This window comes from Sus scrofa, chromosome 4 (assembly GCF_054392235.1).
Source record: "Sus scrofa isolate SSC_HxYL_T2T_F1_AM1 chromosome 4, Sscrofa_HxYL_maternal_Yorkshire_Landrace_v2.0, whole genome shotgun sequence".
Lineage (NCBI taxonomy): Eukaryota > Metazoa > Chordata > Mammalia > Artiodactyla > Suidae > Sus > Sus scrofa.
Window position 1 is genome coordinate 32,937,825 of NC_139386.1, and position 23,443 is coordinate 32,961,267.

General features: G+C 45.8%; 1 protein-coding gene and 1 long non-coding RNA gene across 4 annotated transcripts in view; one reads left to right on the forward strand and one right to left on the reverse strand.

Annotated features, from left to right (window-relative positions):
* DCSTAMP (dendrocyte expressed seven transmembrane protein) overlaps positions 1 to 13,342 on the reverse strand; it is a 30,957-nt gene extending 17,615 nt beyond the window's left edge. The window contains exons 1-2 of one of the 3 annotated variants that reach the window (XR_014842793.1): positions 12,607 to 13,074; positions 10,269 to 10,373 (exon numbers count right to left, since the gene is read on the reverse strand). Coding sequence is in view for 1 of the 3 variants with exons in the window: in XM_085020581.1 (XP_084876707.1) it covers positions 10,269 to 10,342 (74 nt within the window). In the remaining 2 variants the exon portion in view is untranslated. 3 annotated transcript variants of the gene reach the window in all.
* Positions 1 to 23,443, forward strand: part of LOC100156960 (uncharacterized) — a 106,933-nt gene that overhangs the window by 31,751 nt on the left and 51,739 nt on the right. The window contains exons 2-5 of the long non-coding RNA XR_014843535.1: positions 9,978 to 10,033; positions 13,272 to 13,367; positions 15,770 to 15,882; positions 17,592 to 17,769. This is a non-coding gene — a long non-coding RNA (uncharacterized LOC100156960). The remainder of the gene's footprint in view (positions 1 to 9,977; positions 10,034 to 13,271; positions 13,368 to 15,769; positions 15,883 to 17,591; positions 17,770 to 23,443) is intronic.

Consider the following 23,443-nt stretch of genomic DNA (forward strand, 5'->3'; position numbering starts at 1 on the left):
GAGGCCTGGCAGCCTTTCTGAGCCAGCCCTGCTCCTCTCGCCGGCCCGAGGCTTGGCTAACAGATCGGTTCTTCAAAAGCCAGGATGGCACAAGTCCATACAGCTGTTCTGGGAAGAGGATGCTCACGCTTCCCTGAGATGATGGGGCTCAGATCCCTCAGGCCAACATTAGCAAAGGCTTCCTTTCTGTCATTTCTGTACACAGGTAAAGTGTCAAGGGTAGAGGCTTCAAGTTTCCTCTGGTCTCTACTGTTTATTCCAATTTACCAATACTCAAGTTTTTCTTAAAAAAAAAATCTATTTCCAAAACAATATTATTCTGAAAGTTTACTTACAGGGTCCTCTCTGGTTCTTCTCTGAGTGCAAAACTGCCCTTCCCAAGGGCACAGTCTTGATATAGAACAGGAAAAAAGGAACCAGAAGTGACAAGAGGGTCACACCACCATGAATCAACCTCTGTTTCCCAGGAGAAGTGATTAAGTCATTTAGTATTGACCAAGGGGATAACTGATGCAAAGGAACTAGATATATCTTTCTCGTGTTTTCCTGGGCATAGATGTTTCAGAAATCAACCCTGGAAAATCACGAAATAAGATAGTTTCAAACACCAGGGAGTAAGTTATGAAAACCTGGGCAGTCTCTTGCCTTCTTCCTCTTCTTCCTTCGCTCATCCTCCCCCCCTCCCCCCAGAAGAGAGACCGTGACAAACACTTTGCCATCCCCACTCCCATCCACAGTCAGTGAGGTGGACTGCATGAAGAAGCCACCTGTGCCTTGATGTCCCAAGACAGGTGTTGTAATCTGTGCCACGCTTTTTAATCTCGTTGGGACTTTCTGTCTTAGAGATGTAGCTTTACGTCAAGAGGACCAGCTTGTGTGGTTGCAAGAAATTAGGAAAGCCTCAAAATCCTTCCATGAAACTGCTCTTCACCATCTGATTGAGACCTATAACTGCAAGAGCTTTTATCTTAAAATTCATGCATCCCTGCCAAAATGCAAATATCCCTGAGAAGGATTAATGTAAAGAAAAATCTAAAACAAGTAACTGTATAGATGGGACACGAAAATTCATCAAATATGGTGAAGATACACAAAGAGCTAATGTTTGGGAGACACAGCTATCCATCAGTGAACAAGAGGGATCCAGCAAATTTTGTGAGCAAATTAACATTACCAAAAAAATCAGTGAGCACCTTTGGAGTGGGGTGGAGGGGAGTGAATACAGGGTAAGGGAGCTGAGTCAGGAGGTAAGATAGTGTATAAGTCAGGGTTCTCCAGAAAAACAGAATCAATAGAGAGTATGTATATAGAGAGAAGGAGGTTTAGTTTAGGGAAGTGACTCACAAGGTGGAACCAGCACCGCTGAAAGCTACAGAGTGAGCCAGCAGGCTGGAGACCCAGGGAAGAGTCAATGTTGCAGCTGGAGTCCAAAGGTGGACTGCAGGCAGAATGCCCTCTTCCTCAGGGGATGCCAGGCTTTTCTTCCTTGTATGCCCTTCAACTGATTGGACAAGGCCCACCCACATTTGATAGGATAATCTGCTTTTCTCAAAGTCTACTGATTTAAATATTAATCTCATCTTTAAAATATCTTCAGAGTAACATCTATATTCCTGTTTGACCAAATGTCTGGGTACTGTGAATTAGCCAAATTGACACAGAAAATGAACCATCACAACCAGATTGAGTAATGGAGAGGAAAGACAACACATAGAGCTTTGCTTGTTTGCTTATTTGCTTAGGCTGCAAAGAATGGATGGATAGATTTTGGTAGTGGGGGGAGAGACAGGAAAGGTATCAGTGATGATCAGAACTTTCCACCTGAACCAGGAAGAGCATGGAGGCCCTGGTTCCCAGGGACAGTGGCTGGAGAAACAAGGTCCCAGATGGATGTCCGGATGGAGACATCCATCCTGTGAACAGGCAGGAACATAGGCCTGGGCTTCGGAGAAGACATGAGTTGTGCAGGCAGAGAGCTGGGAATTAGCCAGATGTGTGCTTGCAGGATGACACCCGAGCATCTCTGCTGAACGGAGCTGCAAGTTGAAACTGTGAGACAGAATGGGTTTTCAGAGGGAGCCAGTGTAGAAGCAGAAGAGTGAGGATCTCTGTTTGTCATGCACTGGGCTGCAGAGAGGGTCTTTTCATGGCACTCAAGAGCCCGAAGCTGCTGCTGAGTCATTAAGCTCACAGAGCACATTCAGGGAAAGCTTCAGGCGCATGGAGAGGCAAATGGTGGTGGGAAGGGAGGTGTTCCCGACAGAGGACATAGCACCTGCAGATGCACAGAGACCAATGAGAGAGCTGAAAAACTCTGGGAGTGACTGAAGGGTAAGGGGCTAGGGACAAGTGCTCACAAACGATGTAGGCAAGTTCACCAGAGCCACATCCTAGACAGCCCATCATGTCAGGGGGCTGACTTAGTCCTGAAGGAAATGAGAGCTGTTGAAGTAAGATGTTTTCAGTCCAACAGGAAGGTCCAGACTGCAGAGCGGATGCCTGATTGTGTAATCTGGAAGGGGTATTGGGGGTCCAAGGCAGGGAGGAGTCAGAAAAGGGAGAATCAGAAGCAGGCTGGAGACTGTGAGGGCGGGAAGAATGAAGCACTGGAAATGGCCCTAGACTTTGGTGACTGGGAGGTCACTGGTGCTCTGCGAAGAGCCATTTCAGTAGAAGGGTGGGTGCAGGAACCAGAGGTGAGGCAGGGAGGGACATGCCAAAGGTTACTGTGTAGCTGTGTTAAGGATGGAAACAGAGAGGGGGACGCAGTAGTAGAGAAGAAATGATTTTGGTTTCTCGAAGGACAGAGAAAATTTAACATACCAACCCCAAAGTAAAAACATTTATGAGGACGGTCTCAGCCCTCTTGAGGAAGGAGAAGAGGGGACCTTCTGCTCAAAGAAAAGGGAGGGAGGCAGAGGTTGCTGGCTTGAGGAGAGCAAATCTGGGAGCAGCTGTTGGAAGAAAGCACAGGGAGGAGGGGAAGGACCCTTGGGGCATGACTGGGGTGGGGGAGTGTGGTTTTGAAAGCTGCTGCCTAGCAACATCCAAGCTGGGAGTGGAAGAAATGGCCAGTAGGCTTTGGACCTTGGAGACTCCTAAAACTAGGTGCAGCTTAAGGTTGAGGGGCTGGGATGCAGGCGGATGGGACTCAGCTGTTGCTGCCAGATTTCTTTCCGGTGCTTCCAGTGAACTTAGAGAAAAGCTATGCTCAGCTGGGAATTTCAACCTGATTCAGCTCAAATGTTCCTTAATGACTCTGAGCCTGCAATTAGTGGGTTGAACTCTTTGAGAGTGTCTGTATTCCTCAGATAAATGGCTTCAGAACAGCAATGGTCCTGATGTGCAGGAACCATTGTGATTCCAATGCGAGGGCCTGCTGGCCACCAGCCAACTAAGACTCAGAGACTAAACTTTCAGGGTGTCGCTAGGATTCCGTCTGGGGTGGCTGTCAAGGAAGTCAGACACTGCTGAAATGACTGTTGATCTTGGGGTCAGGAGCATCTTCTGTCCTTTCTCCAGCCATCAGGAATCTCTGCCCCGCAAAGGTGATTTTTGCTCTGATGAGTCAGGAAGCATAGATGCTCCAAGGCTTGCTTCAGACCCACATGATTCATCCAGCCCAGGGATCCCTCTGGAGCACTGAGCTTGGGAAAGGATGCCCTGTGAGGCTTCAAGAACCCAGCAGAGACAATGTAGTCCCTTTGTCCATTCAGCAGCTTTTAACTTAAACATTGTTGTAGTCTTTCCTGAACACTACCTGTGTGAGAAGTAATGAGTTCCATATGTTAAATGAATAATCAGAGGATTCCGTCCTGCAAGCGGTTGTTCCATCTCTGCTCTAAAACTCTCTGCTTTTAATTTCAGAGTGATATTCGCAGGTCTGTTTTTCTGAGCTCACTGAAAAGATATCCTTTACAATGATAAGTCTTGATCATTAATGCTCTTTCAATCCGGAAGGCTTTCAGTGTTTTGTACTCACTTTTTACTGAAGCTCCTTCCCACCCCCACCTTTGCCTTTTTGTCCTCTCCAGGACCTTTTCTAGCTCCATCAGCTTTTTCTCCTATTCATGTTTACTTCTTTGAGCATAACTGGGCTAGGTCTTGGGGCTCCCATGTTGAAAGAGGCGTGATTCTGGGAGCTCACCTCTGGCTGTTAAGACAGATGCACACATAAGGCTATCTAGACAGAAGGACAATGAAGGTATATAGAAAGGCCTGTGGGAACCCCCATGAGCATTACTGAACACTCTCAGGGGTAGAGGGGGGAGTAGGAGAACTACAGAGAAGAGGATCAGGCTGAGAGCCGTGCTTAGAGAAAGGCTTGGGGGTAGGGTGGGGTTGGGAACCAGCAAAGCCACAGAGCTCTGGATGTGCCGGTATTCTGGCCCTGGTGAATGTTCACCAGAAAAACCTCTCCCTTCCATTTCCCCAGGCTTCCTTACAGTCAGACCATGGATATATGACTCATCCTTGGCCAAGGGGAAGTCTATCTTTACTAGAAATGGTTGTCCCCGCATGTGACTTCTTGAAAAGCTGTGTCTCTTTTTTATAACAGGAGGGGAGACAGAGCCTAAAGATTGGAAGCATCTGTGTCCTCAGTAGTGTCTATAGCCCCTGAACAAACCCTTCGTCCCCTCTGTCCCCAGAGCCCTGATAGGAGAGGAAAAGCATATCCCAATTTTTCAAGGCAGTTTTAAACAGTTAGGTAGAGAATATTCAGGTTCACAGCAGAATTGAGCAGAAGGTACAGAGACTGTCATCCATCACCCCACGGCTGGTTATTCTCCAGCAAGAAACAACATGCTCCCCAAGCTTGGAAATTCACTCCAGACCAGAAGATCTGGGTTCAAAATGGAAAGTTCAGTTAGATAGAAGAGGAACTTTTAAAATAAATACATCAAACAGGACCACGGAAAAGCATTTGCCTCTTGAGATTAAAACATAATTTAATATGTTGTCTTCATATCAGGGATCCACAAATAGAAATGAGGTGGCTCTTCATAATCTGAAATGGAGTGATCTCCAAGAAATACTGACTGGAGAAAAAATTGAGGAGCAGAATGAAATGGGTTGTATGCACCATTTGTATAAAAAGAGGTAAAAAGAATAGGCATATTATTTTTATCCATCTTGCTGTCTCTGAAAAGATAGATAAGAAACGAATTAACTGCTCCTGAGGAGAGGAGGGACTTGGGGTCAGGAGCTGCAGAACAAAGGCTGAAGAAGGAGACTCTTGACTGCATTCCTTCATTATATTTTGAATTTTGAATCACATGCACTCCTGTCTATTCAAAAAATAAATAAGACCTCAACAATCATAATAAAAGTAGTCATTAACTATAAAATTATTCAATATACTATGCAATTTTACAAATATATTAAATTTCTGTGTTAATTATATGAATCTTTATAAATATGTGTCAATGACTTACCATAATATTAATATTGGAAAAATAAGTAAACAGTAAAGCCAATGGACCTGCATTTGAAGCCAGTTACTAGCTGTGAGGTCTTGGACAAATCACTTACCCTTTCTGAGCCTCTGTCTTGCTCTGAGCACAGTGACATCCCTTACTGTGCAAATTAAACGAGAGTCTGGTGCAAGGGCTGGCCCTATGCACGTGTGGAGAGCTGGTGGCTGGGGCGTGGATGGGCTCTGGGACCCACCTTCTGGGGGTGGGGGTGGGGGTGGGCAGAGGACCAGAGGGTAACAGAGCAGGGCCCTCTCAGGGCAAGGAGAGCAGCCCCGGCACTGGAGCCTCTCCTCTGGGAAAGCAGTCGTTCTGCTTCCAAAGGCAGCTCTGGCCCAAAAGCCTGCAGTGTGCGTTCCACTGTGGGACTTTCATAGTCCCTGGCCTCATGTCGGCCTCTTTCCTTAGCCATCAAGAGGATAAACATCGTGAACTCACACAGCCCAGTCGCCTGTCCAGGCAAAGTCCCTGAGGGCTTTCTGGCTTGGGCCAGAGGGCAAGTGAGAAGCCAGAAAGCTGCTCCTGGCCCTTCCCCGCAGCCGCCCGCGCCTGCCCTACAGTTCTCCATTCTCAGGAAGGAGAGGGTCATGAATCAACTTGTGGGTCATGAAACAGGGAAGTGGTTTCTTCTTTCCCTAGTTTTGGTTGTGGGTAAAATTGAGGCACCAAAAGCCTGAGTCACAAGAGCAGGGCAGCTGGGCTGTGGGGACTCCAGGGCCACCCACTCCCCAGCTCCACTTGAGCTGTCCTTTCACCCCAACCCACTCTTAAAAAATCAAATTCTGCTCACAGAGGCAACCAACTAGTGGTTGGGGAGGGGAAGTAGGAGATACAATTGGATGTAAGACAGGTTTGGGATATATAGCCAATATGGGGAATATAGCCAAGATTTGGGGGAATATAGCCAAGATTTTGTAATAACTGTAAATGGAAAGTAACCTTTAAAATTGTATAAATTTTTTGTGGAAAATAAAAATCAAATGCTGTAAAAGAAATCAGATAGCTTCTTTGGGTGTTCCCTTGTGGGGCAGTGGGTTAAGGATCCCATGTTGTCATTGCCGTGGGTGCGGGTTCAGTACCTGGCCTGGGAACTTCCACAAGCTGAGGTTACCTCCTCCAAACAACAACAACAACAACAACAACAAAAACCAAAAAAAAAAAACAACCCCACAAAGACAAACAAAAATGGTGGCTTGTTTGATTTCATCTGGTCTCTGTAGTCGCCTCACTACCCGTTATGCAATTGTTCAATTGAAACCACCAAATTATTTGTTTATAAATAAGCAGCAGGAAAATGGAAATGTCTTAATTCTTCCTTCTCCATAGGCATCTCCACCTCACTCAGACTGGCCTCCCTTGGTGCCTTGAAGAGAGCCAGAATTAGAAGAAATATTACTTTAGCTCTCAAGATGGAAAAAGATCTAGCCAGGAGGCAGAGACTCTGGAAAACTGCTAATAAATTGTTACTGCCTGCTATTAAAGGGTTGGAGCAGATAAGGCTAGAAATAACTGATAAGCGGGACTTGTGCATTGAGAACCAAGGGGAAGTGGCGCCTGGTGGCTCAGACCGTCTCTGGCTGGGGCAGTACAAGCTTTACCTTCTTCAGTAGAATCTTGGCAGTTTCATTCATTGCCTTGAAGATCAGTAGTTATTGATGGCGATTATGAATAATTAAATATCACGGGGGGAGTTCAGGTGTCAGAGAAATCACCTAATTTATGTCTGTAGCATTGAAAATGCACCAACATGCCTCTTCTCTGATTTTATTTATGATGCTTTCATGGGACAGAATTGGGATTGGGGGTGTAGTTCCTTGTGAGGCTTCCCCAGGATGGGAAGGGGCCCAGGTGTGCCACTGCTCAGCCTCCAATGTGGCCCTGCCTGTTGCCCTGGTGCCTGCCCAGCTCATGCATCTTATTCCTTGAGAATTCCCTGTCCTTCTGTAGGCAGCCCTCGCATTATGGGCCCACAGCCAGATGGACACATGGTGGACCAGACTCTTCTGTGGCACTGACCTCTCTTCCAGCCAGCACATCTCCCAAGATCCAAGAGGATGAACCCAAGCATCTAACAGCCTGATCTTTCGGGCACACACATCTCTGTCCATCTTCTCACTTTTTTCCTGGTTGTCCACTGTGCTGGCATTTTTGGGTGGGAAGCCAAGGTGCTCCAGAAGCCTTGTTAGTTAGAGATCCTGCCTGCCTACCTCCTCCCCCTTATTCCATAGAATTCCCAGTCTTTGGAGTTTCCAGAATGCCTTGCACAGACCACATCTTTCTACCAACCATCCTCCCGACACATTGAAGTGTTTGCTGTCTCCGGGTTCAGGAGCAGGAACCAGCTGTCCCTGCAAAGAGCAAGGCCATGAGGCAATGGGACAAGAGTGAGCTGCAAAGTGAGGGGCCAGGTCTATGGAGGGGGGCTGGTCAGTTAACTCCAGAATCTGGAATTTGCCTAAGGCTGAGCCATCTTTGGGCAAAAGAGGCAGGTTATATGTAGTGCCCTTGCCATCTCCTCTTCACTTTCTTTCACAAATGCCCTTCAATGCCTCCCTCATCTTCTCAGAGAAGCTCTGGCTTTTGCTGCTATCTTTTCCAGGCAGCATCTAGATTCAAACAAGCCCAGCCTCCTTTCAGCTGGACCCCAAGCTTGCCAGCAGCCTGGTTGTCAATGGCTGAATAGGAAGTCATCTGACAAGCATCTGAGGTACACTGAGTCTGTGCAGTGGCCTGGGCTGCAGGGCCCCTGCGTGACCACTTGCACATGTAGGTTAATGGAGCAACCACTCTCCCTATTGTGTGGGGAGCATTCTGAGACCCAGAACTATCCTTTGCCCAGGGTTATACAACATCCAAATTCTGGAGCCCAGATCTGGCCCCAGAGCCAGGTTCTGTCCTTGACACCTCACCCCTCCTCTTCAACAGGGGCCTCAGGAAGATGAATCTCTTAACAGGGGCAGTGAAGACTCTCGAATGGCAGGGGAATGACTTAGGGAGTCAAGATCCTTGACCTTTGCTGATAATGGCAAGTAAGGATCTCAGAAAAGCCAAGACCCAAGGAGACTGTGGCTGGAAAGCATCTGACAACAAAGACTCTGGCACCTTCTCAGATCATCCTGGGGCTGCCTGGTCTGCTGGGAACAATGCCTGTGCACTCTTGCTCTAGGGAAATACAGCATTAAACAGCCATCCTCCAGGCAGTATAACCAGAGCCTGAACAGGAAGAGAATATCAGACAGGCAAAGGGCTTGGCCTCTTTGATGGGAGGAGTCCAGGGCATGGAAGGCCCAAGAGGAAAGATTGGGGGGCAGGTGGCAGACATGGAGGTCTAACCCCTCCAAGGCCAAGTGCAGTTTTCAGGAGATCCTCACTCTGAGGGCTTGCTGGACCCTGCCCAGCTCACTGGAGGCCAAATGCAGCCTGGAGCACTGACATGCCTGTAGACTTCCAGCTGGCGTTTCTATGCTGTGGAGCAGCCAACTTGTGCAGCTGGCAACGTGCCACAAAACAAGTTAGGACAATTCAGAGGGGTGGCCCACAGAGACTGCTGCACGTCCTCCTGCCTGGGACCACATCTGGTGGGAGCAGAGAGTGTGTGTACACATGACCAGAAGTGAGGCCACTTGGGCAGTCAGCAGGGTGCAGGGTCTGGTTTGATACGGTGGCTCTTCCTGGGGCGGGGCACAGGGGCACAGGCTGGCAAGGTGTTCTGTCCCACAGGAGTGGAACTGGTAGCTAGGCATTTGGGGAGAAAGCTCTGTCCTCCATACTTGGCCTTAAGGTGGCAGCTCATCCTATGTCTGGAGAGGTTGGCACTTCCTTCTCTTAGGCCTTTAAAGTAGGCCAGCTCCCTCTCCTGGAGCGTCTCCAGCCTTTGGAGGTTATGAAACAGCTTTCGTTTCACTTCTGTTTTCAGAGATTCGTTGGTGGAAACATCCACACCACTCACCACTCCACAGCCTGGAATGGCACAGAGCAGCCTCTGGCAAAAGGATTGTCACCCCAAGGGGCCTTGCAGGCCGTTGTGCCCTTGGGAGTCAAGCCAGTGTGCATGTGAGCCCCTGTAATGCCATTTGCTAGTTGAATGGCTTGGCCCAGTGACTGAATCCTTCTGAAGATGAGATTTGGAATTCCTGATAGCCTCCTTCCCTGCTAGGTGGGTTGGAGGGAAAAGGATGGAGCCTGTGAAGCAATGGAAGCATCCTTTGGTCCAAGAGAGTCCGGTATGTTGAGTACCAAACCGTTGAAATCCAGTGGAGCCAGCGGGGACAGCCATCCCTTCACGCCTGTGCTGCTGAGATTCAGGGCACACCCTGCTGGGCACACTTGGAACTGCAGCTCCAGCCTCTGCATCCGGGCCAGCCCCAGGAGAGGCTAATAACAGTAATTGTGATTATAGCCACCACCTGCTGCTGCTGACTTTGTACCTGCCACTTTTGCAGGCATTTATATCCATTATAAACTCATTTAATGCTAACAATGGTCCTTTATCCTGTTTTATAGATGATGAAACTGAGGCACAGAGAAGTTAAAGAACTGATCCAAGGTCATACAGTTTGGTAAGTGGCAGTTCTGAGATTCAAACCAAAGCAATCCAGCTTGGCTCTAGATAGTGCTTATAATAATTAAAGTGAAGTGCCACTATCAACAGAGGCCAAGTACAGAATGCCAGTCAGGTTTGGGGACCCAAGTCTGTTCCATGAACAAAGCACAGGGCTCTGTCACTTGTCTACCAGTGTAGAATGGATGCTCTGGAGCCCAGGTGGCAGCCAGCAGAGCTAAAGGACAGCCTACCTCTGGGGCTGGGAGGAAGGAAACCTTGGAGCGCTTCTTCTCTGGATGTTGGACCACTCCTGGGCCTCCTCCATTAACACTGAGCTCTGTAATTCACTCCAAACTCTGAAATGGAACAGCACAGGCCTCTGAAAAAAACAGTAAACCCTGGGAGAATAGCAGCAGAATTAGAATAACAAATGCCTAGCTCTGCCGGGGGAGCTACATAGACATTAGAATGGAAATTAAGCTGGAGAAGAGACATCTCCAATGGACTTTGGGGATTGCTGGGTTTTTTCATTTGTTTGTTTTGTTTTGTTTTTTCATTCCATAGACTGCCTTTCAGAGAGAAAATTAAACACCAAACAGAAAGCAAATGTTCAGGGGAAGAGGGATTCTGCTTTTCTCTGCTTCCCCATTGGTAGCCTGACTGCTCGGGGCTGGGCCTGCCTCTGTGGTCCCCATCCGTCCTAAAGCCTGGTGCCATGGCCCACATGTCCTGGCCACCTTCTGCAGACACTGTTGCAGTGGGCAGGAGGATGGGGGGGGGGGAATGAGGAGAGCGAATGATGAGGGCATGTTTCTATATAACTAACCTTCAGTAAAGGGAGTGGGGGATGGGGCAGCCATAACACTTCAGCTGGAACAATTAGAGCCACTAATTGCTGCCTGGGATGATCCAAGCTCTAAATGGGGCTTTTATGAACCCGCAGAATTCCCAGGGAGCCTGCAGGGCTGCAGCATCCTGGCGTCCTCTTGCAGAGAAGCAGCAACCATTATACTAATCACGAGGTCATCCGTCTGCCCTCCCTCCCCTCCCCCACCTCAGTTCAGTTCCTGGCCTCTTGCACCCTAATTATTCCTGGGGTGTGAGGTGCATGCAGAGGTTGGACTCTCATAATTATATTAAGAGCTTTTGACAGGACCAACCTTTCTGTCTTCTATTTCTGTCTTGTTGAAATTCTACTGTGCCACATTAATGGCTGAAATAAATGTGAGGGGAAGGATCCATCAACCCTTTCTGGAAACAGGGAAGACAGCAGAGTGTATTGTGTCCCCAGCACTCATGTCCATGGGGAGATTTATGGCTTGTTCTCTTGACCAGCAGGCAGATTGCCCAGACTTAGGTTGGAGCTGGAGCGGAAATCCACGTTGTCTCACTTAGAGTTTATTGCATTCATTTTTATGCCAATATCAAATCATATGGCTGAAAAGGACCCCCAGAGGTCTCTGGCCTAAATCCCTGCCTATCCTTGCACCCCTGTTCTCATCCTGACTTGAAACATGGTAGTTTGCCTGGACAGGTATAAAAAAGTGAGCGTTAGCAAAGTCAAGGCTGTTGACCAGAACCTTCAACTGGCGTGTTGGCTGAGGCCTGACTGCCTTCCATCCCCAGCCACCTGCGTCTCTGACCTCAAGGGGGAGTTAACAGTGTGATGGCCAACACAGCAAGACCCCTGCAGGGAGCAGTGAAGTTGAAGACATGATGGCAAAAGGTCAAGAAAAGCACCATGGATAAATAGTCCCCAACTTTTGCCTAAGACAGATAATAACCAGCATTACCAATTATATACCATATGCCAGGTCCTGAGGTCAGCACATAATGTGTATTTAAGCCTCATGATAATGCTATGAATTAAGCATTATTAGCACATTTTGGAGATGAAGAAGTAGAGGCTTAGAGAGTTTAAGTATTTATCCAGTGTCACATGGAGAGTAAGTTTCATGATTGGAATTGTATTCCTAACTGAGGTTTGAACCCAGACAATCTGAAGTCTACACTCTTAGTCCCTGCATTAAATTGCCAATTTTATACCCAAATGATGGAGAGAGAGTAGAGGAGGAAAGAGGGTGAGGCAGTCACAAATAACCCTAGGAAATATCTCTTGGGGTCTCCAACTTTGATTTCGCCCTCCTCAACTTTTCTCCTTTCCATCCTTCTCAGGAAGATTTTCACCAGGGTTTGATGGGTTTAAGAGGGTCACAGAGAGGCAACACAGTCCTTGGACAACTGTGCTTCCTGAGGGTCCATCAATTATTAGTTCATGTTCTGTGCTTGGCCATTGGTCTGCCAATGTTTCCCATTTTAGTTTGGGAAATGAAGCACCATGTTGATGAGTCCAGTAAATATTCCAAGTTTCATAATCACATCTGTTTATTCCTGGTGAATGCATGAATTCATATTTCGGTACTTACTAATCAATAGATGTTAACGTGACCAGGACATCATAAGGCATATACTACTTCTTCATTCTCGCCTATAATGACCCACATCAGTCAGGAGTATGCTGGGCTGCAGGGCACAGAAAACCAGACTTATAGAGGTTTAAACACAAAGAAACATATTTGTTGCACATACCAAGAAGTCTTTGGCTAGGAAGCTGATCACATTGGTCCATTGGGTCAGTGATGTCATGGCCAGCTGCTCTTGGCTTTTCTTATAGGTTGCAAGATGGTTGATCAGTCCCAGTCTTGGCCTTGGTGAGCTGGAACAAAGTTGAGTAGAAAGAGCAGGCCTGGGTACAAATCCCATCTCTGTCCCTTTGCCTCTTGGAACCTGAATTTGTTTCCTTGCATAATGAGGATAGAGCCTTCACTGTTGGCTGCCTGGGAGAACAGGAGGGTGGATTGGAAAAGCACCAAGCACAGAGCCAGGCACATAGGAAGTACTCAATATACAGTAGTGGCTCTTATCCTGGCATATTAATTAAGGCTGCCAGGCTGTGATGGGTGTGGCTTGGGGGCACAGAGGTGCTTAATAATCTCTCTGAAAGACCGCTAAGAGATTTCTTTGGAATTCTTAGACAAGGTGCCTGCTTTCTGAAACAGGGCAACACCAGAGCACTGGGGCTCAGCCAGTCATGAGCCAGTTAAGCAGAGAGGGATGGACACAAGTGGTTGTGCTAGCCCTACCCTCAGGGGCCCTTGCGGGCATGGGAAGTGAGGCTGAGGGTGTCAGGGGTCACTGGTGGCCACACTGGCTCTGAAGCACCAGCAGTTCATTTTATAAATCTTCCTGCCCAGGTCTGGGGCCCTTGCTGGTAAAGGGAGGGGAGCAAGCAAGAGGATCTCCCTGTGAAACTCTGTCCACGCACAGATGAACTTTGCTCTATGGGTCAGGTAAGTCTCACTGTTGAGCACCAGTGATTTAAGGGAGGAAATGATGGGGGAACACAAAGCTTTTCTCCATTTAGCCAGAAATAGCAGCTGCATTCCTGAGGCTCAGTGAAATGATTCCTACTGGAAGTTCATGGAATCCCTCTTGCTGCCAGGTCAGGGCACCAGAGGACCCAAGGAGCCATCAATCCTGGGAAAAAGATGCAGATTTTGTTTGCAGGATACAAACATAAAATCTGATGGTATTTTATGCCACCTCTTAGAAGCATTATTTCTCAACTCACCAGGAATTATAATAGGCCTTGTTTCACCAGCAGTGAAAATAGACATCATTAATTTATACAATATTTATGTAAACTAGGAGGACTAAAAGAAGACCTTCCGCATTTATTTTCCTATCCAACACTCACATGGGCTGGATGTTAGTATGAAAATTGAAGGAAATGAAGACACTGAGGTGCTAAGAATTATTATGCAATGTTTCTAAAGTCATAAGTTAGGGAGTTGCAGAAAGGGCTCAAACCCAGGTCCTCAGATCAGCTCTTGGTATCATGCCATTTTGCTTTATTCATTGGCTAGTTTTCCATCCTGTGTATGGCTAAGTCCCATCACCAATCCGTGTCTCGTCTTCTTCGTCTGGAGCTGCATGAGCACAGATCCTGGACTCAGAGCTGGGGCTCTGTCATTACTCGCTCTGTGACCTTGGCACTTCCCAGGGTCATCATCCAAATGGAGATAGTGCCTCCCACACGATGTATTGCCAAGCACATCATGGATGCTCAGTGAATGGCATCGTTGATCATTATTATCAATAACAATATCTCTAACTCACCCTCTCTCTCTCTCTCTTTTTTTTTTTTTTTTTTTTTGGTCTTTTTGCCTTTTCTAGGGCCACTTCTGTGGCATGTGGAGGTTCCCAGGCTGGGGGTATAATTGGAGCTGTGACCACCGGCCTACACCAGAGCCACAGCAACATGGGATCCGAGCTACGTCTGCGACCTACACCACAGCTCATGGCAACGCTGGATCCTTAACCCACTGAGCGAGGCCAGGGATCGAACCCGCAACCTCATGGTTCTTGGTTGGATTTGTTAACCACTGAGCCATGACGGGAACTCCTCTAACTCACTCTTATTTATTCATCTGGATCCAACGACAGTGATGACCCTCTTGTACTTTATGTATTTATTTAAATGCCTCTGTTTATACATTAGATGTGACTTCCTTTGAACGGAAGCCTCTGGAGTCAGGGGCTCTCATAATTTTCAATGAAGCCCACCCTCTCCCCTTTGCTCATTTCCACAGCACCCTCTTATATATATATTTAGCAATTGAACCTAAATTAGGTCACAGAAGGGTTGAAACTACTGACCAGCACGTGTAGGAATGTAGTCAGTCCAAACAAACATCTACAGGAAAACCCACCAAAAGCAGGGTACGTTCATTGTAATGCCTTTGAGTAGAAGAAAACGAACAAACACGCAGAGAAAAGGTTGTAAAGAACAGACCCACTTGAAACATTTAGTCAAAATATTGACTAAATATTTCACCTCAGGTCTGGATGTTTTGTCCTCAGGCAAAGCCCACAAACATTTCTGGCTGAATCGCTGCACTGGGTTCTGCAGCTTTTTGTGTCCTGTGAAAAGGAAATAGTTTATCTGACAGGCTGCCTCCTGCTGTCCTGCCTGTAGAGTGTTAGGCAAGCACCTACTTAGGCAGGAAGGGAGACAGCAACCAGGAGTGAAGACATTGCTCTTTAAAGTGTATGATACCAGTCCTAGCTCCTAGAAAATCAAAATCAGGCCTTTGGAAGAAATCACATTCCGACACAGATGGTCCTGCCTGACAAGCCCAGCCAGCCTTTGGAGCCTTTGGAGTGAGAGTTGAGACAAACCTAAAGTAAGGGGAATTTGCACCAAGGTGAGTAAGTGCTTGTATTTAAAGGCGAAAAGAGGTTTTAAACCTGAATATGCATACTCAATTCACTGGGCTCTCTTTGCCTTTCTTTTTTGCTTTTATTAGATTCATTTTTGTAAAGTCTACAGAAATTTTCTCTAATGGTAACTTTTAAAAACACTGCACCTTGGAGTTCCCGTCATGGCTCAGTGGCTAACAAATCCGACTAGGAACCATGGAGGTTGCAGGTTCGATCCCTGGCCTTGCTCAGTGGTTTAAGGATCCAGCGTTGCCGTGAGCTGTGGTGTAGATTGCAGACGTGGCTCGGATCCCACGTTGCTGTGGCTGTGGCGTAGGCCTGTGGTAACAGCTCCAATTGGACCCCTAGCCTGGGAACCTTCATATGCCGCAGGTGTGGCCCTATAAAAGGCAAAAAGACAAAAAATAAAAATAAAAACACTGCACCTTGCTCGTGATAATGGGGCTGTGATTTTTTTTTCTCTAAACAGGATCGCCCATTTTGTATTATATTCATCCCTCCTGCCTCCAGACACGTCTCTCCTCTCTCCCCAGCTCCAGGACAGGCCCAGAGACATCCGCTTCCATGAGGAGCCATCTTTGGGTGAGCCTCACTCTCCGGCTCCTTCTCGTTCTCATGCCTCCATGTCAGTGTTGGTGGGGAGATCGCAGGCCTGATACCCAAAGGCTGGAAGGCATGGAGGGCACTCAGATGCCTAGGTTTGTCTCTTGGCTCCCCGCTTAGAGCTGTGTGAGCTTAGGCAAGTTACTTAATCTCTCTGGGCTTCAGTTTGCACATTGGTAAAATGGATGTAATGAGAATTAGGACAATTAAGACAAACAGAGCATGCTTTCAACAGTGCCCAGCACATGGGAAGTACTGGGTGAGTGGCATTTATTATTAATAGCCATTATTAGCCATTATTGTTGATTCCTAAAAAATTCTCATAGATCTCCCCATTCGCATCATCCCAAACACAATCTCTGGTCGTCTGGGATTATGCCCTTTGGGCACAAGAGCTGGACATTGCACACCACAACATATGTACACACTGCAGTGTGTACACACCACATCTTGAGATCTTACAGAGGGGTTTGCTGAGGCCCAGGGGGGCTCCTTTGCTCAGCCAAGCAAGGGCCAGAACTGGAGAGCAGGTGGTCTCATCCTCAGGCTGAAATTCATTAGTCACCTTAAGATTTAAAAATTTTTGGCAAAAGAGGAAGCACTCTCGAGATTCAAATCACATGAAGCTGGGTGTGTGTGTTGTGCTTAAACGAAGCAGCTTATGACGTGGGGATTCAATTTCTGTAATCTGTTCTAAATTTAAGCATGCAAAATGTCAAGTTATCTCACTATTTTGCTTCAGTTTAAAAAAAAAAGATTTAGATTTATGGCTGGATGTTACAGGAACTGCTGCTTCATTTCAAATCCTGGCAGGTCCCACCAAAGCAGCAGTTGACCAAGAAGTCACTCCCTGAGCTGAAGGTCGGTGTGTTGGCTCTGGAATGGATATCAGCACATCAACATTAAGATCCAAACCCTCTCTCCTGTCATTTTGTGGTGGGGGTTAAGGGATGGCCTTGAGGCTCCAAATGCTCCTGGCACCAGCTATGCTCCCATATTGTCCCCAGCCGCCTCCCCTGCACCCCTCCCACAAACTGCTGCCAAGGAGCACCATAGGGCACCCCTCCAGGGTCCGGATTGCTGCATCCCCCTGCCCTCAGTCCCTGGGCAAAAATGTACCATCTGAAAGGGCTCCCCTGGACTTCGTGCTGGGGCCTAAGGGACAGTGACTGGCTTTGGGATCCCAAGTCACTTTCAAATGATCCTCTAAGTCTGGGAATTCAAGAAGGTACCAGGTAGGTGAAATATGTATCTTTCTTGATTTAGGTGTTCTTAGGTAATAGCCCTTCAAAACATCCCTTCTCTTTATCAAAGGCCTGATAAGAAAGCTTCCTGATGGTTAAAAAATCCTCTTTAAATAGACAAAGGAAATGGGAGCTGGGAGGATTTTTTTATTCATTTTTAACAAGGTCTGGTTACACCCTCTGCCTGGTGTAGATAAGCACACTGATTTACTTTTCCGTAACTTAGAGCCAAGATGGCAGAGCTCTGTGGTATATCTGGTGCTTTTACAGCCTGAGTAATAGTGTTGTCAATCACGAATTGTCAATTGCTCCCCAACCCCAAGAGCAGCACCAAAGGCCACCCAACTAAAGTCATCTCTGATCGATGCAATCTCACCTCCTCAACTTAATTCTAAGCACTTTACTCCCTGATAGTTTTCTTATTTGTTTATCTTTGGTCTCCAGAGCAAAAGAATAGGAACTCCTGAATAACCTCCACCACAGCTGTGTGCACAGAGCCCAGAACAGTAAATTGTTCAACACTCAAGGCTCTTGGCTGTTTAACTTCTGTTAGGCAGCAGAGGCCAGGAAACAAGTGGAGAACCAGAAGAGGAAGGAAAGCCCCAGGAGTAGGCTTTACCAAGTGAGTAAAGGAAACTCTTTCCAGGAGAAATCCAGGGTGGGAGAAGTCCGGAGCCCAGCGACCATGTGGAGGTGGAAGAGGCTAGCAAGCGTGGCTCCTTCCTCTCCTGAGGGCAGGACCTGCAGGAAGAAATGAGAGGGTCAAGTCTCAGCTGAGCTTTTCAGTCAAGCTTCTCCTTCAAGGAGCTGCTGGAGGTCCACGTGTCCTCTTTTGCTTGCTCTGCACCCGTGGACATCTCAGATCAGCTGCTGGAATCTATCCTCTGTCTGCTCTCATTGCCCTTCATCACAGCAGGTGCTGCTGCATCAAAGGCCGAGTGAGGTGGTATTGAGAGTATTATGATTGTGCGGGTGGCCCTGCCTACAGACTGAAAGTGCGAAGACGGCTGCATGGACTGGACGCACGCACTGACTTTCAGAGATGGAAGTCAAGGAGAAGCCCAGAGAGGGGAGGAGGGAGCAAGCCTGATGCAACCAGGAGGGGCTTTGAGCGCTGGTCTGCTCAGGCTGCAGAACCAAATGCCACAGACTCGATGGCTTCATCACCAGATATTTATTTCTCACAGTTCTAGAGGCTAGAAGGTGCCAATGGATTTGGTTTCTTCTGAGGCCTCTGTCCTTGGCTTGCAGATGGCCACCTACTCCCTGTGTATGGACAGGCCACTCAAGATGGTTGTTCTCTTGCTCTCTGTACATGTGCTGCTTGACCAGTGCCTGCTTCACCTACACCCTGCTCACCTGGCTGACCTTCCTACATACTTGCCCCAGGCCCCAGCTCTTTCTAATCAAAGAGCAGTGTGAGCTTGCCCCCCCCTCTGTTGGTTTCCCTGGTAACGAAGGAGCCCACCGGATGTCAATTGTCCCAGTAACTGGCAACTCCCCTAGACCCCAGCAAAGCCGCCACATCCTGCCTGCTGTTCACTGTCCATGGTGGGTTATCACCGCAGGACCATGCTTCAGACATGTAAGCTCCCCCATCCATTAAACCACGATGTCTCTGTTACTGACCCCAAGCTTTATCTTCCATCTTAAGACTGGCCAAGTGCAGGCCTAGTGGGCCTGTGGGGCAGAGCCCCACAATTGGCCAAGCAGGAGACTCCTGTGAGCCCTGAGAATTGAGAAATACAGCACAGGGAATGAATCGTTGCAAGGGCTGCCCACTAGCATGTGGGGCCAGAAAGTTTGAGGGGGTGGTTTCAGAGTTGCTGGGGAAGTCCCAGGCTAGCTGCCTACAGTTTGTGGGGACCTGTGGGCACTGTCCTTCATGAATGAGGGCTGCCATTCTGGAGAACAATGACCCCTAATGGCTCTGCTGTCCTATCCCGTGAGCCTTTTGTAATTGGTTAACCTAGCTCTGCAGAAGGAATGATATTTCTCTTTTTATGCCTTTGACATGTAAATAGTCTGGCTCTCTGGAACTTTAATCTTACGAGATTTCTAAGAGTTAAGAAAGAAAGAAAGAGGCTTTAAAATTTTTTATGTTTTAATTATTTTTTTTTATATTGGAGAATAGTTGATTTACAATGCTGTGTTAGTTTCAGGGGTACAGCAACGTGATTCAATTATACATATACACATAGATATTCTTTTTCAGATTCTTATCTCATATAGATTATAATAGAATGTTGAGTAGAGTCCTCGTTGATTATCTGTATGTTGTATGTATATGTTAACCCCAAACTCCTAGTTTCTCTCACCTTTTCCCTTTGGTAACCATAAATTTTTTTTTTTTTTTTTTTTTTTTTGATGTCTGTGAGTCTCTCTCTGTTTGTAAATAAGTTCATTTGTATCCTTTTTCAAAAAAGATTCCACATATAAATGATCTCATATGATAGTTGTTTTTCTCTTTCTGACTTCACTTAGTAATGTCTAGGTCCATCCACATTGTTTCAGATGGAATTATTTCATTCTTTTTACTCTAGCTGAGTATTATTCAATTGCGTATATGTGCCACAGCTTCCTTATCCATTCCTCTGTTGATAAACATTTAGGTTACTTCCATGCAAATAGTGCTGCAGTGAACATTGGGGTTCATGTATCTTTTCAGTTATGGTTTTCTCCAGATAATATGTCCGGAAGTGGGATTGCTGGATCAGATAGTAGTTCTATTCCTAGTTTTTAAAGGAATCTCCATATTGTTCTCCGTAGTGGCTGAAGCAATTTACATTGCCACCAACAGTGTTGGAGGGTTCTTTTTTCTCTGCACCCTCTCTAAACATTTATTGTTTATAGACTTCTTGATGACAGCCATTCTGACCAGTGAGAGGTGATACCTCATGTAGTTTTGATTTGCGTTTCTCTAATACTTAGCAATGTCGAACATATTTTCACTTGCTTTTTTGCCATCTGTATGTCTTCTTTGGAGAAATGTCTTTTTAGATCTTCTGCTCATTTTTTGGGGGGGATTTTTTTTTTTATTGGTTGAATTGTTTGCAAATATCTTCTCCCATTCTGTAGGTTGTCTTTTAGTTTTGTTTATGGTTTCCTTTGCTGTGCAAAAGCTTTTAAGTTTAATTGGGTTTCATTTGTTTATGTTTGTTTTTATTTTCATTACTAAGGAGATGGATCCAAAAAGATGTTGCTGCAATTTACGTCAGAGTGTGTTATGCCTCTTGTTTCCTCCAAGAGTTTTATAGTATCCAGTGCTACATTTAGGTCTTTAATCCATTTTGAGTGTATTTTTCTGTGTAGTGTTAGAGAGTGTTCTAATTTCATTTTTTTTTGGCCACACCCATGACATGTGGACCTTCCCCAGCCAGGGATCAAACCCATGCCACAGCAGCATCCCCAGCCTTTGCAGTGACAATGCTGGGTCCTTAACCTGCTGTGCTGCAAGGGAGCTCCTCTAATTTCATTCTTTTACAAGTAGCTGTCCAGTTTACCCAGCGCTACTTATTAAAGATTCTTATCTGTGCTCCATTGTATATTCTTGCTTCCTTTGTCATAGATTAATTGACCATAGGTGTGTGAGTTTTTTCCCGGGCTTTTTATCCTGTTCTATTGATCCATAAATCTGTCTTTGTGCCAGTAACATACCATTTTGATTACTGTAGCTTTATAGTAGAGTCTGAAGTCAGGAAGCCCCATCCCTCCAGCTCCATTTCTCTTTCTTATTTTTCATTGTTAATGTATAGAAATGCAATAGATTTCTGTGTACTAATTTTGTATCCAGTAACTTTACCATATTTACTGATGAGCTCTAGTACTTTCGTGGTAGCATCTTTAGGATTTTCTAGGTAAGGTATCATGTCATTTGCAAACAGTACAGTTTTACTGCTTCTTTTCCAGTTTGGGTTCTTTTCTTTTTCTTCACTGATTGCCATGGCTAGGAATTCTAAAATTATGTTGAACAAAAGTAGTAAGAGTGGGTATCCTTGTATTGTTCCTGATCTTAGAGGAAATGATTTGAGCTTTTTCATTGAGTATGATGTTAGCTGTGGGTTAGTCATATATGGGCTTTATTTTGTTGAGGTTGGTTCCCTCTATGTCCACTTACTGGAGGGTTTTATCATTAATGGATGTTGGATTTTGTCAAAAGTTTTTTTCTGCATCTATTCAGATGACCACATGGTTTTTATTCTCTAATTTGTTAATGTAGTTGATCATACTGATTGATTTGCAGATATCGAAAATTTCTTGTATCCCTGAGATAAATCTCACTCGATCATGGTGTATGATCCTTTTAATGTATTGTTGGGTTCAGTTTGCTAGTATTTTGTGGAGGATTTTTGTATCTATGGTCATTAATGATATTAGTCTGTAATTTTCTTTTTTTGTGGTATTTTGTCTGGTTTTGATATCAGGTGATGGTGGCCTCATAGAGTGAGTTTGGGAGTGATCCTTCCTCTGTAATTTTTTGGAAGAGTTTCAGGATGGGTGTTTACTCTTCTCTAAATGTTTGATACAATTTGCCTGTGAAGCCATCTGGTCCCAGGCTTTTGTTTTTCAGGAGTTTTTAAATCACCGTTCAATCTCCATGCTTGTGATTGGTCTATTCATATTTTATATTTCTTCCTGGTTCAGTCTTGGGAGATTATACCATTTTTCTTTTTACAGCAGCATCTGCGACATATGGAAGTTCCTGGGCTAGGTGTCAAATCAGAGCTACAGCTGCAGGCCTATGCCACAGCCACAGCAACAGCAACACCAGTCCAAGCCACATCTGTGACCTGTGCCACAGCTTGTGGCAAAGCTGGATCCTTAACCCACTGAGCAAGACCAGGGATCAAACCCACATCCTCAAGGACTATGTCAGTTTCTTAACCTGTTGAGCCACAATAGGGACCCCTATACATATTTTTTCTTCCCTTCCTCTTTTGTTTTCCTCTCTTGTGATTTGATTCCTATCTTTAGTGTTGTTTTGGATTCCTTTTTCTTTTTTTGTGTGTGTAAATATTTAGATTTTTGATTTGCAGTTATCATAAAGTTTTGCTCTATCTATCAACAAGGCTATTTTAAGTTGCATCTATCTATCTATCTATCTATCTATCTATCTATCTATCTATCTATCTATCTATACACAAGACTATTTTAAATTGCTGGTCTCTTAATTGCAAATGCATTTCCAATGTCCTATATTTGTACTCTCCTCTTCTCATGATTGCTGGTTTTGATATCATATTTGTGTGTGGTTCATTTCCTATCTTTACTGTATGTTTACCTTTACCAGTGAGCTTTCCCACTCACAATTTTCTTGTTTCTAGTTGTGGCCTTTTCTTTCCTGCCAAGAGAATTTCTTTCAATATTTGTTATAAAGCTGGTTTGGTAGTGCTGAATTCTCTTAGCTTTTGCTTGTCTGTAAAATTTTGATTTCTCAGTTAGATCTGAATGAGAATCTTGCTGGGTAAAGCATTCTTGGTTGTAGGTTTTTCCCTTTCTTCACAATTATTTATTTATTTGTTTGTTTATTTATTTATTTATTTATTTAGGGCTGCACCTACAACATATGGAAGTTCCCAGGCTAGGAGTCGAATTGGACCTGTAGCTGCTGTCCTACACCACAGCCACAGCAATGCCAGATCCGAGCTGTGTCTGTGACCTACACCACAGCTCATGGTGACACTGGATCCTTAACCCACTGAGCAGGGCCAGGGATCAAACCCGTGTCCTCATGGATACTAGTTGTGTTCCTTACTGCTGAGCCACAATGGAACTTCCCTTTTATCACTTTAAATATGTTGTGCCACTCCCCTTCTTTTTTTTTTTTTTTTTTGTCTTTTTTTTTTTTTTTTTTTTTGCCTTTTCTAGGGCTGCTTCCGCGGCATATGGAGGTTCCCAGGCTAGGGGTCGAATCAGAGCTGTAGCCACCAGCCTATGCCAGAGCCACCGCAACACAGGATCCAAGCCACGTCTGCAACCTTCACCACAGCTCATGGCAATGCCGGGTCCTTAACCCACTGAGCAAGGCTAGGGATCAAACCTGCAACCTCATGGTTCCTAGTCGGATTCGTTAACCACTGCGCCACAATGGGAACTCCAATGCCATTCCCTTCTTGCCTGCTAAAAAATCAGCTGATAACTTTATGGGGATTCCCTTGAATGTTGTTTGTTGCTTTTCCCTTGATGCTTTTAGTATTTTCTCTTTGTCTTTATTTTTTTCAGATGGTTAATATGTGTCTCAGCATGTTTTCTCCTTAGGTTTATCCTGTATAGGACTCTCTATGCTTCCTTGCCCA